We start from the raw sequence: 17,005 nt of genomic DNA, 5'->3' as shown, positions 1-17,005 counted from the left end.
AACTACCGATCCATTGATTCTTGTATTCTTCAGTGTCATAACTGAAAGAGAATAACACCACCACCACCACCAACAACAACAACAACAGAAGCCTCAGTTCATTGAAAAAAAATGCTGTCTGCAACAGCTTCTATTTGTCTGAATTTGAAACCACAACCAGTAATATATGCAAATGCCAATTATCCAATGCATTCCCTAAGATTCTCTCGCCGGTTGGTTCTCTCCGGCGGCCGGAGTCTCACTAGGCCACTTCCCTCAGTTTCTCTTACATTGAGGTGTTGTTCTTCACTCTCAAGTTCATCATCATTCTCTGGTAAGTTGGTATTTGCTTCTTATTTTTTCCCCTGATTCTCTCTTATTTTTTAACAATAAAAAAATGGGTAGATGATTTGATAGTAAAGTTCTAATCTTTACTGCATGTTTAAATAGAATCTTGTGATATATGATATAGCTGGATTTTTATTCTATCACAAAATTGTCATCTTTATTGCTGCGTGAGTGCTTTTTTATTTGAAAAGAAGTAATATCTCAAATCGATGCTTAATAGAGATTTTTATTAGGATAATTTAATTATCAACAAATTTTAACCACCAAAGTAACCTTTTAACATTTTATTTTTTTTAGACAAATTAATTTTTATGTCAAATTTTGATAAAAAATTAGATAAATTAATCTCTATTATTTAATAAAAATATAATCGTCAAAAAATTTAAATTTTTTTAGATTAATTTCTCTATATAGACGAATAATATGATATGAAAAATAAATTGTTTAAGAAAATAAAAGTTAGTTTAAAATTTATTTAAAATTTGTTAAAAAATAAAATATGGGACTAAATTTTTTTTAAAAACTGATTTGAAGTATTTGTGGGATGATGGCATGAAAATGGGTGCTGTAAAGTGTTGAGTTTGGAGGCAACGCCAAATTTAAGTATGAACAGTTCTGGATAACTGAATGAGTCCCAGCAAATTCGATTTCTTTGGTGTATTTGGTATGGGGTAAAAGAGTAAAAACGCTGTAATTTCTGAAAATTTAACCCGGTTTTCATACATGAAATTTCGTCCGTCGTGATTTTACTGCCATAGCGAAACACGCTACACTTACTATTCAGTTCAGTAAATAGTGAAATTAATTTTTAAAAGATCATTCATTTTTTAAAATGAGTTTTTGAAATATTTTTTTAATTAAATTTGTTTTTGAAAATTTTTAATTAGTTATATTAGTCATTTTATCACTTTTTTTGTTAATATTGTCAAAATTTACTAATACAATACGTTAAATAACATCACAACACATACCTAGAGTCTTAATTGACTATTAACATGATAAATTTATAAACTTATATCAAATTAATTTCAAATTGAAAGATTTCAATACCTCAAATTTTCTTTTTAATTAGGTTTTGACTTGATCTAATTTTATAATAAGTTTATGAAATTAGATCAAGTCAAAACCTAATTAAAAACCTAAAAGTTTTAATTAATTATTAATATAATAAGTTTATGAAATTAAATCAAGTCAAAACCTAATTAAAAAAAAACTTGAACATTAAAATCTGCCAATTTAATTTGATCTAATTTTATGAATTTATTATGTTAATAGTCAATTAAAACTTCTAGATGTGTGTTGGGGTGGTACTTAATATGTCATATTAGTAAATTTTGACTAGTTTAAAATCTTTAAATGACGAATTTGATTAAAAAAATTGGAGATTAATTTGGAGAACAGGTAATCTTTTAAGAATTAATTTGATCATTTATCCTTCTTTTAATTAGGATTTGACTCTTCTAAAGGTATATTGTAACTTTAGAGAAAAAAGTACATCATTAATCACTATTAAATTAAGATAGTGAGACTCATAAATAATAAAGAGAAATGCTAGAGACCCAGTAAATTTTGTGATTTATAGTTATCAATTAACTATCATTAGTATTTTTAATGGTGTGAGATTTCATTCAATGGTATGAGATTACTCACTTTTCTTTTGCTGATTAAGTATAGACCATATTTTAATAAAAGTGTTCTCTAAACTTTCTTAATAATAAATATTATAAATTTAAAAATGATTAAAACAATACTTTATTATTTTATTAGTATGGTCACTTTAAAAAAAATTAATTAATATTGTCAAATGTGACTTTTTATTCTCTTACCTAAACTCATTAAATGGGACAAGAAAGAAAATACACGTAAAAAGATATTGTCACACTTGAAAATTTTGGAGGATTTGTTTCTAAAAATTTGTGTGGATGAACATTATTTTCATCCATAAAAGTTTCTGTCTAATCTATATATTTATACTAATTTAGTAATTAATTGTTTAAATACACATAGCATTTTTGCGATTGCGAATGACATGTCCAATGGTTTTGGTTTTGTAACTCTTCACATGTACAATTTTAACATTTTAGTATTTGAGTAAGCATGTACTACTTTTGCAGTTGATGAAGCAAGGGAATTTGTTGAAGCTTCAAGAAATGGGAACTTGATTCCTCTCCAGCAATGCATATTCTCCGATCAACTTACTCCGGTTCTTGCCTACCGGCTTTTGGTTAAGGAAGATGATGGCGAGGCTCCCAGCTTTCTTTTCGAGTCTGCAGAGCCAACTCTTGATTCCTCGAATATGGTGAGTGTGTTTTGTCATGTTCATTATTTTTTCTTGTAGTTCTAATTTTGTCTATTACGCAAAGTTATGGTTGGATTGAATACAGGGGCGCTATAGCGTTATAGGAGCTCAACCAAGTATGGAAATTGTGGCGAAAGAAAATAGTGTTACAATAATGGACCATGAATTGGGGAAGTTAACAAGAGAGACTGTTGATGATCCTATGACGATTCCTAGAAGACTCTCGCAGGGTTGGAAGCCATGTCTTAGTAATGAACTTCCAGATGCCTTCTGTGGTAAGACAGTCTATACTATCAAATGTGTTATATGATATCATCTTGTTAAGTGTACACCAAAAATTATCTATCTATATAAAATATATATTAAAATATAAAATATACATTAAAAATAAGTTAAATTAACACATATTTATATCAAATTATATAGTGATTGATTTAGTAGATGATTTTTTTGTGTATATAATATTTTCGTATATTCATTTATTGATTGCATTTAAATTATTAAAATAGTATCCTAAAATTTATATTATTGGTAAAAACATCCAGTGAAATACAAAGAATAAATAAATTCAAAAATATTTAAAAACATAAAAAAATGATAACAATGCTATATATAAAATATATATTGAAAATGAGTTAAACAATGAATGTATCTATACATAAATACAATGTTTCTGATTTTAGTGTATAAGTAGTATTTTTATAAAAATAATCTAATATTAAATATATTTTTTCAAAAAAGTTAAAAAATTAAACTTTAATGCAATTTTTTTCCGGCATGATTAGAAAAATGATACCTATTATCATTAAAATTTGATAATTTTAGGTAAAGTTTTTTTTATTTTGAGTAACCGAAAATTTAAAAAAAAAATCAAGGAATAAAATTCTGTTCTAAAATTTTTCATGCACATTTAAATGCAAATATCCTTTGCTAAATATAAAAGTCGTCTTCCACATATAAAACAAAATATATTTTTCATTTGTTATTTTTGTCATATTTTAAAAACTTTCTAAGATTTATTTGTCTTTGATATCTGTGGGATTATTTTTGTCACAATATAAACTCGAGATACAATGTTGGTAGTTTATCCTATTTCAACATAGATTGATCCTTTTGAAACCAATGCGTTCTTCCCGGTCTCGGCAAGCGCGGCTATATTTCTTGAAAAAGAATAGAGAGCATTATATGAGGCATTCCTTTCTCTTGGAGAGCTGAAATTTTGTTGAACTATGGTTCTGAAATTGAAATCTTGGTTTATAGACTTTGTTCTACAAATGCTTAAACTGCATCATGTCAATATCTAAACTTCTTAAGCTGCTCTTTTAGGTGGCTGGGCAGGTTATTTCTCCTATGACACAGTTCGTTATGTGGAAAAGAAAAAACTACCATTTTCGAATGCTCCGGAGGACGACAGAAACCTCCCGGACATACATCTCGGCCTCTATGATTCTGTGGTTGTGTTTGATCATGTAGAGAAGGTAGCAGCCTTGTTTGCTTGCTTCACAAGTAATATATCATGTAGCAAAATTTCTTCCTTATCTTTTTGTTAGAATTTTGTGCATTTATTCAAGAAGGTAGAAAAAAGTCTTCAAGTTCATTGTTCTTGTAAATTCCTTTTCATCGGCTAATACTGATGAGAAAGAACATGAAAATACTGATTCATAACTAAAAATTGTTCACTCTTCATTCAATTTTTACTTGTTCTATGCTCAACAGAAAACATATGTTATTGTTTGGGTGAGAATTGATCAATTCCCTTCGGTGGAGAGTGCTTACAACAAGGGAAAGGAACGGCTTGCGAAATTAGTCGCCAGATTACAGGATAGTAAACCGTAAGTAATTCATTCTTGCATATCATCATGCGCCGGTTTTTATGGTCCAGTAGAAATTAATTTGAAATTTGGATTTGCTAGTCCGAGGCTGGCTTCAGGCTCAGTGAATTTGCATACTCACCATTTCGGTCCTCCTTTAAAAATCTCAACCATGGCACCTGAAGCATACAAGGAGGCAGTCCTTCAGGCAAAAGAACATATTAAGGCAGGGGATATTTTTCAGATTGTGTTAAGCCAGAGATTCGAGCGAAGAACATTTGCTGATCCGTTCGAAGTTTATAGAGCCTTGAGAGTTGTGAATCCAAGTCCATATATGACTTATTTGCAGGTTTATATGCAACATCTTGATATAATTCTTCATGTAATTTAATTTTTTGAAGTTCAGGTCTTTCATGTTGCGCTCTATATATTTATCAAACAGGCTCGGGGATGTATTTTGGTCGCTTCAAGTCCGGAGATTCTTACGCGTATAAAGAAGGTATGTTTTTCACAATACTTGATCACTAAGTTATTTGCTGTAAATCTTAATTGAATCATCTTAGGTTTATTGAATTACACTGTCATTTTATGTTATAGTGGATACTTATTTTGGTCTTGTTATGAACAGAACAAAATTGTGAATCGTCCATTGGCCGGGACGTGTAGAAGAGGGAAGACACTAGAGGAAGATAAGCAGTTAGAAGTGAAGCTCCTGAGTGATGAAAAGCAATGTGCAGAGCATGTCATGCTGGTTGATTTGGGACGCAATGATGTTGGAAAGGTTTGCAAAATATATTCACTTTTGTAGTCGTAAAATTCCAGCCTCGTTTCTTGCATTCTCTTAATCTATAATCTCCTCCTCTATTGGAGTTAAAATCTTATTAAACTTCAAAGTTAAATCAACCAATATAACATTATAAAGTATGCATATATGTAACTTCAAGAAAATAACATTTTGTGAATATCAACCTTAGAATATTATCTTGAATCTTGAAGAAGCAATATGTCCGATGGTTCTGATATCGGAAATTCTTTCTTTAGGTATCAAAACCTGGTTCTGTGAAGGTGGAAAAGGTTATGAACATCGAGCGATATTCGCATGTCATGCACATAAGCTCGACGGTGAGAATTGAGAACCATCTCTTGTTAAAGCCAGGATATTATATGATGTTTCATTGCTATTGTGTAGTTTCAACAAATAATATTAACATAAATGCATTATGTATTAAAGGTTTCAGGAGAGTTGCAAGAACATCTTACTTGCTGGGACGCCCTCCGTGCTGCTTTGCCGGTTGGAACTGTCAGTGGGGCACCAAAGGTTCATAGTTTTCTTGATATCTTTGACAATTTACAATTTTTTTTTCAAGCCTTGGATGCTCTTGAAATGCATGTTCCAGAAACGTCTACAATTCATGCTTTGGAGGTCCGTTGCTTCTGATGATGCATACTTCATTTTAACTTGATGGCTTGAGCATGCAGGTGAAGGCAATGGAGCTAATTGATAAGTTGGAGGTGGCGAGGCGAGGCCCTTACAGTGGAGGATTCGGATACATATCTTTCACCGACGAAATGGACATCGCTCTAGTTTTGAGGACAATTGTATTTCCAACCACAGCTAGGGATGACACAATGTACTTGTACAAAAACTTGAACCAACGCCACGAGTGGGTCGCTCACCTTCAAGCTGGTGCTGGTATAGTTGCGGACAGTGACCCTGATGATGAGCACCAAGAGTGCCAAAACAAAGCTGCTGGTCTTGCTCGCGCCATCGACTTGGCCGAGTCAGCATTTTTAGACAAATGAGATCTCTGGTGCCTGCTATGACTAGATGTTCTTAGAAATCAAAATTTAATAAACATCCAATAGAAATAGGATTACAGCGTTACAGGGAAGCTCCATACATAATTTTGAAGTTCCTGAACAGTACTATGCATGTTGGATGAGAGCTCTCTCGTTTGTCTTTCTATACAATGCATAGGTGTTTCTTTAAATTAATACCGATAAAATTGCATTACAATTAAGTCATTGCTTTTGATTATTTATTTGTATGAAAATTTTGAAGCTCTTAAGAGATGTACGGAATGTTTAAGATTAAAATTAAGAAGTTCGTAAATTCTATTAAAATAAAGTCAAATTTTAAACGCATGGCTATCCAATTTCCTTGCTATCTTAGGCTCTCAGAGAAAGTCACCATGCATTTACAAAAGATATAGCTAATGGATTGAAGATAATGAGCCAAATTTCCATAAAATAGAATATTAACCTCAGCTTGTTTCAAAAACTGAGCACTGCCTCCATAACAATGACATACAAGCAATCTACCTAAATCAGAGATACCCATTACATGATGTTACATCACTTTCAATAAGCTTTACATAAGTAGAAGCAATGTTAGCTCCATATGCAAATCCCATATGGCTGAAACTAAGGATACGAACACTGGTACTAATTTGTAGGTATATGCAGTTTCCTATGTGAGAACTTAGAACAGTTTACCTGCCTCTTACACTGGCAGGAGATTGGCCACATCTCTCGCTGCCTATATCATCATCTACTTCACTACTATCTAAACAAAGACCATTTTGGTTTACACTCACTTCAGAACTGGCGTTACTGCTTGTAGCATGAGGAGATCCTGAAATGCCTGAAACACTAATTGTTCGACCACGCTGAGGACCTGACCTCACACTATACAAAGAAGAAGCTGGAATGTTTGTCATTAATGGCCGTAAATTGCCTGGAATTGTTCTCCTTATATCCTATCCAATGAGAAACAAGTAAATTGGTGAGAGAAGGATTATATTGCTAGAAAAAATCTATCCAATTCAATAATTAAGCAAAATCATCATAGAATGGGAAATGGATTCTCTCAATTGTTAAGCATAATCTCTCACTATACACTCTCTTTAAATAAGACTAAGAAAAAACATGAGAGAGAAGATATTATATGGTAAGAAATCGCTTAACAACATCAATTGAGAGAATCTATTTCCAAAATAGAATGAAGGTACTTTGATGCCATAAAATCTCTAAATCTTGAAATGCCATGCACTAATTAACTACAGATTGCAGCATTGAAATTTTTAACATAGTTATTTTCATCTAGTGCATAAAATGTTGGGAAGATACATACCATGTGCCTAATAGCCATATCCAAGGACTTCTTTGAAAGTGTTCTTCCAAAGCCCGAGCTATCTGGAGATGAAGTGGACTTGCCAGACAAATTACTAAGGGGAGAGTTTTTGTCATCAGACATTGGTGGTGCTAGTTTTCGCATATTTATTACCCTCTCGACCATTTTGTTCCCTATTACAACAGGACTGACATTATCATTCACTTTGGAATGCCCGCGGCTAACTGCTGGCATAGAATTTCCGCTGATGTGAGCAATTCCATTGGAAGATCGCCCCCTTGAAGGAGAACACGATTGCCGTCTGGGTCTTCCGGTGGAAGCAGGCTCAATAGATGAAGACCGAGAAGTAGGGGCTCCAGGCCTGCCCCTAGTTGCTGACAGTGGCCTATCAGGAAGTGTTGTCCTTAGGTTGGGTGGAGCATCAAGTGAAAAACCTGGCATTTCAGACGGCTTCCATGGTCTAGATCTCACTGTTGGTGAAGTGCCACGTGACGGTACCGGCTTTGATGTCACAGGAGCTGGCTGCCTTGATGTCACAGGGGCTGGCAGCCTTGATGTCACAGTAGCAGGCTGTCTTGATGTTGCAGTAGCAGGCTGCCTTGATGTTGCAGAAGCTGGCCTGGAGTTTGAAGGAATCTTAATTGAAGACGAAGAAACATTGAGTTCACTTGATGGTGTCAATGGTCGCCGAGTAGGGGTAGATGCTCTTGATGTGGACCTGGAAGGAGGCAAAGTAGGTCGGCTAGTTGGTGTTGATGATCTTGCTGTAGATCTTGACAAAGGGGTAGAGGATCTCGATGGAATGGTGGATTTAGCTGCAGGAGTTGCGATCTTAGTAGCAGAGGTGGAAGTCTTGGTGGCAGAAACTGCCGACCTGTTTGTGGAAATTATAGTCTTGGATGTAGGAACTGTGGTCCTAGATGAAGATAAAGTAGCCCGAGTAGGTGTTGAAGGCCTTGATGGTTTTGAAGTTGTGGTCAAGGTAGGACGGCCAGTAGGAGTTGCAGGCCGTGATCCAGGACCTCCTGACGAAGATGGCCTCCTTGTTCCACCACTTGAAGAGCTCAATGGGGAGGAAGCTGATTGTTTAGATACTAAGTTTGTCCTGCCAGCAGGCTCAGACTGAGGATTTGCCAACTATAAAACCACAAGGAAACAAATATAAGAAAAAAAATACCTGAAACTAAAACAGACAACCAAGCTTTATCCCAGTTCGTGGCATCAGAAAAATAGAAAAATCAATGCAATTGGACTAAAATGTTTCAGCAAAGCACTAAAAGAACCCTACTTTATTATTTTAAAAAAAAAAAAACAGTACAACAATAGAGCATCAACAATTTTCTTATCATTATAAAAGGTAAAAACCAAGACTTATAAATTTACTCGAAGGTAACAATGAGATCAATGCATATTTGCCATAGTGCGGCACTCAAAGCAAGGGGTTCTTAGGGAATACATATAATAAGTCATTTCTAGTCAAATCACCTTTTTCAGCTTAAAGTCAAGTTTGTCAATTGTAAGGATACTGCAAAATAATGACATTCAAACAAAAGTTCACTCAAAATACGAACTTATAAGGAAAATTACAATTTCATTAACAATGTCAAATCAGATACAAATGGTGAATGCCTGCCATTTGATTGATAAGACAATTCACATGATCTGAAGTAGCTGCTTACTCTAGATTTTACTGCTGTGGGACGTGCGGCTGGAGTTCCAAGCTGACTCATAACAGTCTTTCGAGATTCCATCTCCAGAGATGGAAAAAGAGGAGTACCAGGAGGAGTTAAAAGCCTGAAAAGATTAACAATAACCATGATAAGTGTCAATTCAAACAACAATCATCACTAGCATATACATAACTTAAACAGGCGAAGTCAGTTACAAGTGTAGGAGGACAGATACTAAATTACATGTGGTAACAGAAACCAGCAATATTAATAGCAGTTAACTATTTAATTTCCAGATAGTTTAACTAATTTTTAAGCTTTTGTTTTAAGTGGTAATTTGGTCAGTTTTAGAGTTCTGATGTCTTATTTGTAAACCCGAAAGATTCTTAACTGTGCTAATGGGTTTCGAATTGCATTCTTAACTGTAATTTTGGGACCAATAAAAGAATTAAGCTAGAAGGTCATGTTATTGGAAAGATCTTAGCAAGCATGGTAAAGCCTAAGCGTTGTCCCAAATGATTCATCCAGTGTATGGAGACCTTTTTCTTGAATCTTGAATGCAGAATAATTAAGAATCTGTTGCTTTCCAAATTGGCTAACAAATTCATTTCTCATCAAAGCATATAAGTTAGCCATATGCTTCTCAAATTTTCTATTCAAATTTTATTATGGGGACTGCCAAAAAATCGACTAACAATGCCTTTATCATCATAATTATGAAAACTTAAAAAGTGGATAAGCAATTGAAAAAAAGTGTATAGTAAAATAAAGAAAAAAGCAACCACAACCTCATCATCCCAACCTACAACTAATTCTTAACAGTTTTTAAAGATCTTTTTGAAAAAAATTTGAAATTTGTCCATTATTCTACATTATTCTCTATTTCTTTGGGAGATGAACAAGAACTCAGATTCATCTTTTGAGAAAGAGTTGCACAAGCTGTTGTTGCTTCCAAGTTGAATTAATCATTTTCAGATATCAAGAGCTTCATTTTATCATTTTCTCAAAGAACAGAATGTGTTCTGACTTTTTGTGAAGAATTTCAAAACTACTCACTTGAAGAAAGTCACTATTTATAATCACATCAAGCCTTGAAACAAGCAGGGTTCAAGGTAGAAGGGACATCACATCTACTTCCCCCAAAAAGGAGGAAACTCAAATAACAAAATCAAAATCCATATACTTATACATATGAAATATCGTTTGGTGTAATATGGAAATGAAAGCAGCCAACACCAACAATGGTACCGTGTATAACTCAGGAAAATATGACAATAGTGAAAATCTATGCAAGACAGGGTCGGATACCGGCAAAAACACTGTTAAATTGAAAAACAATGCTTAGGGATCTAAGGTCCCATAAAAAGGAAAAAGAAATGTCAACAAAAGAAACTTAAAACTCCATAATTGACACTAATAAACACGATGGCAATTGGCAAGCAAGATAAACGCGTTGGATAAAAATTAGGCAAGCCATAAATAGAAAGGTAAGAACATACCAGTCATAATCATTTTTATCATTTTCAGAATTGAGAAAATCATCAGCACCGGTCTTCCTCATAGGTGCCGGCGTTGATGAAGAAATGTTGAATATTGGAGAAGTACTCAGATTCGAATTTGAACCTGCAAACCATTAATCTCGAAATAATAACTTATCCAAGTTCAAAGGCCACTAATCTCAGTCAACTAAAGTCATCTAAACATTAGAAAATAATTAAAAAAAAAAACGAAGAAACTCTGAACATGAAATCTATACCGAGAGCTGAATCGAACTCTTCTGAGGTGTGAAGCAGAAGATCGTTGCGCTCCTTCTCACGTTTCTTCATCTCAAGGAACAATGCGAGTTCCTCGTCCTTCTCTTTCGCGGCAGAAGAACCCCTCAAACCCCCAAATTGTTGCTGCCTCTGCTTCAACGCACCTTGCATTTGCGATTCTTGAGCCCTGAAACTGCGATTCATCTCCTAAAATCGAAAACTCCACGAACCCTAGGGGCAAAATAGTAACTACAAAAAACCCTTCTAAAAAAGCCCCAATCCAAAAGCCACAAGAACCTAACTCACTTCTCTTTTTCCTTTTTCTCGGTAACGTCACCCGAAAAGAAGGTTCCAACAACCGAACGCAACGGGAGCTGAACGAGAAAATGAATCTCACTTTCTCGCGCGCGCTCTCTCTCTCTCTCTCTCTCTCTCTCCCGAAGTTCGAATCTGTTCGAGAAAATCGAAGATGCTCTTTTCTAGCTGGAACAAAACGGCATTGTAGCTTAAAGAAAAAAATAGGAAAAACCGAAACTCTTTTACACTCTAGAGAAGAAGCGTTGGAGCTGAAACCGCCATTGTCGCGTGGCGAAGGTGAGAATGAGAAGCGCGTGCGAGAAGAGAGAGATCGGGAAACGTAAAACTTTAGCTAACCGGTGAGGAGAGAGAGAGATGAGAGTGAGAGAAAGGAGAGAGAGGAAGTGGCACTGTGTTGTAATTGCAAACGAAGGTTGGAGGGCAAGATTGAGAATATAGGATGAACAGAAACTGTAACAGCTGTTGTTGGTCCTGTCTTCTGACGCCACGTTTTGCGTTGGGGTGTGTAATTACGGTAGTACCCCTTATGCTGTATTCCTTGTTTTGAATTTTAGCAATAGTGTGTCTTTGTAGCCATTCGCATTCTTGTTTATGCCCGTGAGACGGTGAGAGAGTAGGCTTTGACGAATGGTCTTAATTAATTGTTTTAAGTAAAACTTTTAACCCCGCCAAAAAAAGAAAATAAAAAATAGACAATTTATATTTATACGAATAAAACAAATAGTCAATTTTTGAATGAAAAATATATAAATTTGGATGTACATGTACTTGCGTTTAAGAATTCGATTAATATATAACCAGTTATAAATCAATTTTAAATTTGTTATTCAATTTTATTCGATTCAGATCACTCTCTTCGATATGAACAGGGGTGTAAGTTACCGAACCAGATCGAAAATTATCGTAGAATCGAGCTGAATTTTACAACAATCGATTAGAAAATCAAAAAAATCGGTTTTTTATTTTTTTGAACTAAACTGATCGGTTTGGTTCGATTCTCGGTTGACTCGACAGAAATTGAATCAAACCGGACCGAACCGAAGAATGAGGGTTCAGTAATGTGTGTTTTTACTTTGTTGCCCTTTAACCTAGGTATTTAAGGGACACTCAGCCACAACCCTAGCTTTTTTCTTCTCCCTTTACGCGAATCCTAAACGGCTCACCCACAAAAAACTTTTCTCTCCCATTCTTCCACGGTTCCACCTCCGACCTCCATGCTTAAGAGAAGGAGAGCCTGAGGGAGCCAGAGAGTGTTGTTCAGTGTCCACCATCAAGGAAGTCGCCAATCCTTGCTCGAAGGCGTTCATTCATCATCGTCGCAGGGTCGCCGTCGCTGGGTCGCCGTCGCAACAAAGCCAAAGCCGAGCAGCACTCCAACCAGTCCGTCGCCACATTCGCCGAGCAGCAGTCCGTCGCCGAGCAGCAATCCAGTCGCCAAGCAAGACTCCAGTGGCCGAGCAGTCCAACTCGAGCAACACTCCTGTCACCAAGCCCTCCCCTGCAAAAAGCAACTGAACTGAAGAATGTCTTCTTCGGAGGGTAGAGTTTGTGCTTGGTTTTTTTACAGTAAATAATGTATATATTGTCAACAAAATCCTAGTCTGCAATATTTTTAATGATATTTGTACTTGATTTAGTGGGATTTATAGTGATATTGTACTTGATTTAACCTGAATAATTGTTTTTAGAAATTCTATTTGCGGTTCTGTTTTTAGAAATTCTGTTTGTGGGATTTTTAGTGAGTTGTACTGTTATGTGAGTTTCTTATCTTTTAATTTCTTCCAATTTACTTTTGTTTTGGTTATTTCTTATTTTCTGTGAGTGTTGTCCACTTGTATAGGGTAGCTTTCCAATTTATCAACCATGAATGATATCAATTTTCCTCTATCTCATTTTCTCTCGAATTCTGGTTAAGTGTTTATCAAATCAAGTTCTTGTATCTTTTATTCCTAGCCTTGCCGTAAGTCCATTGGATCCTTTAGGTTCCTTGAGATTCATTTATTTTTTTTCTTAATCTAAGTTTTGTATTGCCTGCATCAAGAATTCACAGGATCATGCATCGCTTTCTTTTTTTATTTTCATTTTTTTCCTGGATGAAAAATAGAGACATTCATTGAATACATTGCTTGTGAAATAATAACTTGCCTTCTAGTTGTTAGAATATGTTAGCATTACTTATGTATCCTACGTTTCAATTCATAAACACGAATAGAGAAATGGGGAAAAAATAAATTAGTTATGGTTCTGTTTATGAGCTGCTTTGGTTTTGCTTATGAGCTGTGTATCAGCTGCTTATGTCTTAAATTGGTTTTGCTTATCAGTTGCTTTAGTTGTACTGTTATGAGTTGCTGTGGTTTTGTTCTGTATATATATGGCTGTATATAATTAAAAATGCTAATTTTTCATAAGCTGCTTATGAGTTGTTGTGGTTTTGTTGCTGGAAACAAAACTTTTGGTGTTGTTCATGAGTTAAAAATGCTAATTTTTCATTGTTCTGTTTATATATATGCATCCAACAAGCAATGAGGTGCCCAATAAGTGGACGCCTGAAGTTGGGGGTGAAAATGTTGAGTTCGTGGTACGTTCTTCAACGGACAGCGGTGTGCTTACCAAACCCCCACCCCATCCTAGATCAAAGAAGTGGAAGGTTGACTCAACTAATGTGGGTGCAATTCCGGGAGCAACTCCTACAATTCCAGCTCCAAGCACTGTGGAAACTAATAAAGAGGATGGCAAGGATGAAGCTAATGAAGGTAATAGAAAACCTTCTAGACCTAGATCTTGGACTTGGAAACACTTTACAAAGGATCCTAAGTCCAAGCCATCACATCCTAGGGCTAAATGTAATTGGTGTGGTGCATCATATGCATGTGACTCTCATAGAAATGGTACAACTAATATGCGTTATCATTTGTTGAACCAATGTAAAAAAATTTCTAGGAACTCGGGTGACCCTAGTCAAATAATCCTTACCTTCCAACAAAAAAAAAGGGTGAAGGGGTATTTACTGCAGTTACTTTTGATGCTGAAATGTGTAGAAAAGCCCTTGCTAGGATGATAATTATTGATGAGCTACCGTTCAAGTTTGTTGAGGGTGGGGGATTCAGATTCTATATGAGTATTGTGCAACCTAGATTTCCACTTCCAGGAAGGATTACTGTTGCTAAGGATTGTTGGAATCTTTATATTAGTGAGAAGAATAGGTTGAAAACTGTGTTCAAACAACCGAATCAATCTGTTTGTTTAACTACTGATTGTTGGACTTCTGTGCAAAATCTGAATTATATGTGTCTCACTACTCATTACATTAATCATGATTGGAAATTACAAAAGAGGATTATCAATTTTTGTCTTATTAAAAACCACAAGGGAGAAATAATTGGTAGAAAAATTTAGAGATGTCTTTTGGGGTGGGGGATATCTAGAGTGTTCACAATTATTGTTGATAACGCTAGTTCTAATGATACTGCAATATCTTATCTAAGAACTAGAATGGAGGATTAGAATTTACATCCTTTGAAAGGAGAGCATTTGCATGTTAGGTGTTGTACACATATTCTTAATCTTGTTGTTAATGATGGATTGAAAGAGATGCATGAATCTATTAGCAAGATAAGAAATGCTATTAGATATGTGCGTGCTTCCCCTAGTCGTATGAATAGGTTCAAAAATTTTATTAAGGAAGCTAGGATACAAGACAAGTGTACTGTTCAACTTGATGTTCCCACTAGATGGAACTCTACATACACCATGCTTGAAAGTGGTTTGAAGTTTCAAAAGGCGTTCAAGAGGCTAGGGGAGAGAGATACAGAATATGCTCTAATGCAAGGTGGTATTCCGAGGAATATTGATTGGGACAATGCAAAACACTTTATGGAATTCTTGAAAATTTTTCATGATGTTACAGTGTGTCTGGTAGTTTGCTTGTGACTTCTTCTCAATATTTTCATGAGTTTTGTAAGATTTTGCGAGTGTTCAAGGCTTCTTGTGGTAGTCGAGATCCATTACTTGGGAGTATGGCTGAGAGGATGAAGCTTAAGTATGACAAGTACTGGGGTAACATAAAAAATATCAATATGATGATTTTTGTTGCTGTGGTTCTTGATACTAGATACAAGTTGAAGTTTGTGAACTTTAGTTTTGAAAAGCTATGTGATAAGGATAATGCTGATTTTTTGGGTGCAAAAGTGAAAGAGACTGATAAACCACTATTTTATGGTTTATATTGTGTTTAATTATGTGGTTTTATCATGATCCTTACCCACTTATTCATTAATTTAGCATGCATTTATATTTCCTTCCTGAAATTACTACATGGTTGAAAACTGCTTCCTATAGACTTTTTAATTATGCATTTTAGTTCTCCTTTATCCCATTCCATGCCGTAATCTTTGTGTTAAGTGTTTCAAGCTTTATAGGGCATGGATGAGTTGGAGAATGGAAGGGAAGCTAGCAAAAATGGAAGGAACACAAGAAATTGAGGATATAACTAGCGAGAAGTGACGCGGCCGCATGACTCACGTGTTCATGCGAAAGAGGAGAAATCGCAGTGACGCGGCCGCATGGCTCACGCGACTGCGCGGAATGGAAAAGCACAAGTGACGCGGAGGCGTGGATGACGCGAACGCGTGGCAGGGAAAAACGCGAATGACGCATCCGCATGGATGACGCAATCGCGTGACGTGCGCGATCTACATAATCTGCAGGATTCGCTGGGGGCGATTTTGGGCCCTATTTTGACCCAGTTTTTGGCCCAGAACAGCATACTAGAGCAAGAGAACATGCAGAAACCAGAGACAACATTCATTCTACAGAGTTTTAGTTTTAGATCTAGTTTTTACTCCTCATCTAGGTTTTTCTCTCTAGACATTCATAGTTCTTAGGATTTTATTTTTCTACCACTTTTTGCATTGGGATACTGAGAAGGGTTATTACCTCATCAAGACTTCGTCATTCTAGTTCGTTTTCTTTACTTGGCTTTACTCTTCCATGTCCTTTGCTTTGTTTAATTTTACCATTGGAATATTTTTAGGATTATTTAATACAATGATTACTTTTATTTTTAATTGATTATTTTTTTATTTTTATTTACAATGTCTTTCCTTAATTCCTTTTCATATGTTATGAATTTTATATTCACAATGAGCGAGTAGTTCCCTAACTTGATGGGGAGTTGATTGAAAGGAACCTTTGAGTTGGAAGGCTTGAAAGAAAGATTATAATTGGGTTATTATTGGCTTGCCCTCTAGTCACTAACACCAATTCCTTTTAATTAAGTGGGTTGCAACTTGTGAACGGGCATAGCATCCCAACTTGTTTGACATTCCCTTACCTAGTAAGAGATAACTAAACAGGATAACCTTTAATTATCAATTAATCTAGAGAGTAATCCAACAACAGCGGGACTTCCAACTAATCAACTCACAGTCAAGGTTTTTATTTATATTATTCAAATTCTCCAATTTAATTTCCCGTTTACTCAACTCAAACCTTTTTTTTTCTGAAAACATCTGATTAATAAAACAACACACTTTCCTACAACTCGTTGGGAGACGACCTGAGATTCATACTCCAAGTATTTTAATTTTAAATTTCTGTGACACTTTTCTAAATTGATAAGTGGATTCGGACGAGTTAAGAACTATACTTGCAACATATATATTTTAATAATTTTTAATTCGCCAATTTCTGCT

General features: G+C 35.2%; 2 protein-coding genes across 2 annotated transcripts in view; one reads left to right on the top strand and one right to left on the bottom strand.

Annotated features, from left to right (window-relative positions):
• The window catches only part of LOC107469512 (anthranilate synthase alpha subunit 1, chloroplastic-like), a 6,593-nt gene extending 141 nt beyond the window's left edge, over positions 1 to 6,452 (top strand). The window contains exons 2-12 of the mRNA XM_016088880.3: positions 34 to 313; positions 2,442 to 2,626; positions 2,712 to 2,901; positions 3,953 to 4,104; positions 4,343 to 4,458; positions 4,540 to 4,786; positions 4,880 to 4,936; positions 5,066 to 5,218; positions 5,479 to 5,559; positions 5,669 to 5,755; positions 5,917 to 6,452. Coding sequence (XP_015944366.1) covers positions 112 to 313; positions 2,442 to 2,626; positions 2,712 to 2,901; positions 3,953 to 4,104; positions 4,343 to 4,458; positions 4,540 to 4,786; positions 4,880 to 4,936; positions 5,066 to 5,218; positions 5,479 to 5,559; positions 5,669 to 5,755; positions 5,917 to 6,240 — 1,794 coding nt within the window. The 5' untranslated portion in view covers positions 34 to 111 and the 3' untranslated portion in view covers positions 6,241 to 6,452. The remainder of the gene's footprint in view (positions 1 to 33; positions 314 to 2,441; positions 2,627 to 2,711; positions 2,902 to 3,952; positions 4,105 to 4,342; positions 4,459 to 4,539; positions 4,787 to 4,879; positions 4,937 to 5,065; positions 5,219 to 5,478; positions 5,560 to 5,668; positions 5,756 to 5,916) is intronic.
• A 206-nt stretch (positions 6,453 to 6,658) lies between these two features.
• On the bottom strand, positions 6,659 to 11,926 carry LOC107469508 (uncharacterized). Its single transcript, XM_016088876.3, has 5 exons — positions 10,997 to 11,926; positions 10,740 to 10,863; positions 9,250 to 9,364; positions 7,571 to 8,707; positions 6,659 to 7,196 (listed from the first exon to the last, which is right to left on the bottom strand). Exons 1-5 carry the CDS (start codon positions 11,196 to 11,198, stop codon positions 6,930 to 6,932), a joined length of 1,845 nt encoding a protein of 614 aa, XP_015944362.1. The 5' UTR covers positions 11,199 to 11,926; the 3' UTR covers positions 6,659 to 6,929.
• Between the last annotated feature and the right edge of the window lie 5,079 nt (positions 11,927 to 17,005).

This window comes from Arachis duranensis, chromosome 10 (assembly GCF_000817695.3).
Source record: "Arachis duranensis cultivar V14167 chromosome 10, aradu.V14167.gnm2.J7QH, whole genome shotgun sequence".
Taxonomy (NCBI): domain Eukaryota; kingdom Viridiplantae; phylum Streptophyta; class Magnoliopsida; order Fabales; family Fabaceae; genus Arachis; species Arachis duranensis.
This window is presented reverse-complemented; position numbering and strand designations above follow the sequence as displayed.

What these genes read in the sequence shown, in the direction of transcription:
- LOC107469508 (XM_016088876.3), bottom strand. Translation starts at nt 11,198, where the DNA reads ATGAATCGCAGTTTCAGGGCTCAAGAATCGCAAATGCAAGGTGCGTTG. An exon ending in AGAGTTCGATTCAGCTCTCG is followed by an intron (nt 10,864 to 10,996) that starts GTATAGATTTCA and finishes AATGGTTTGCAG; the next exon opens with GTTCAAATTCGAATCTGAGT. An exon ending in ATATGGCTATTAGGCACATG is followed by an intron (nt 7,197 to 7,570) that starts GTATGTATCTTC and finishes CTCATTGGATAG; the next exon opens with GATATAAGGAGAACAATTCC.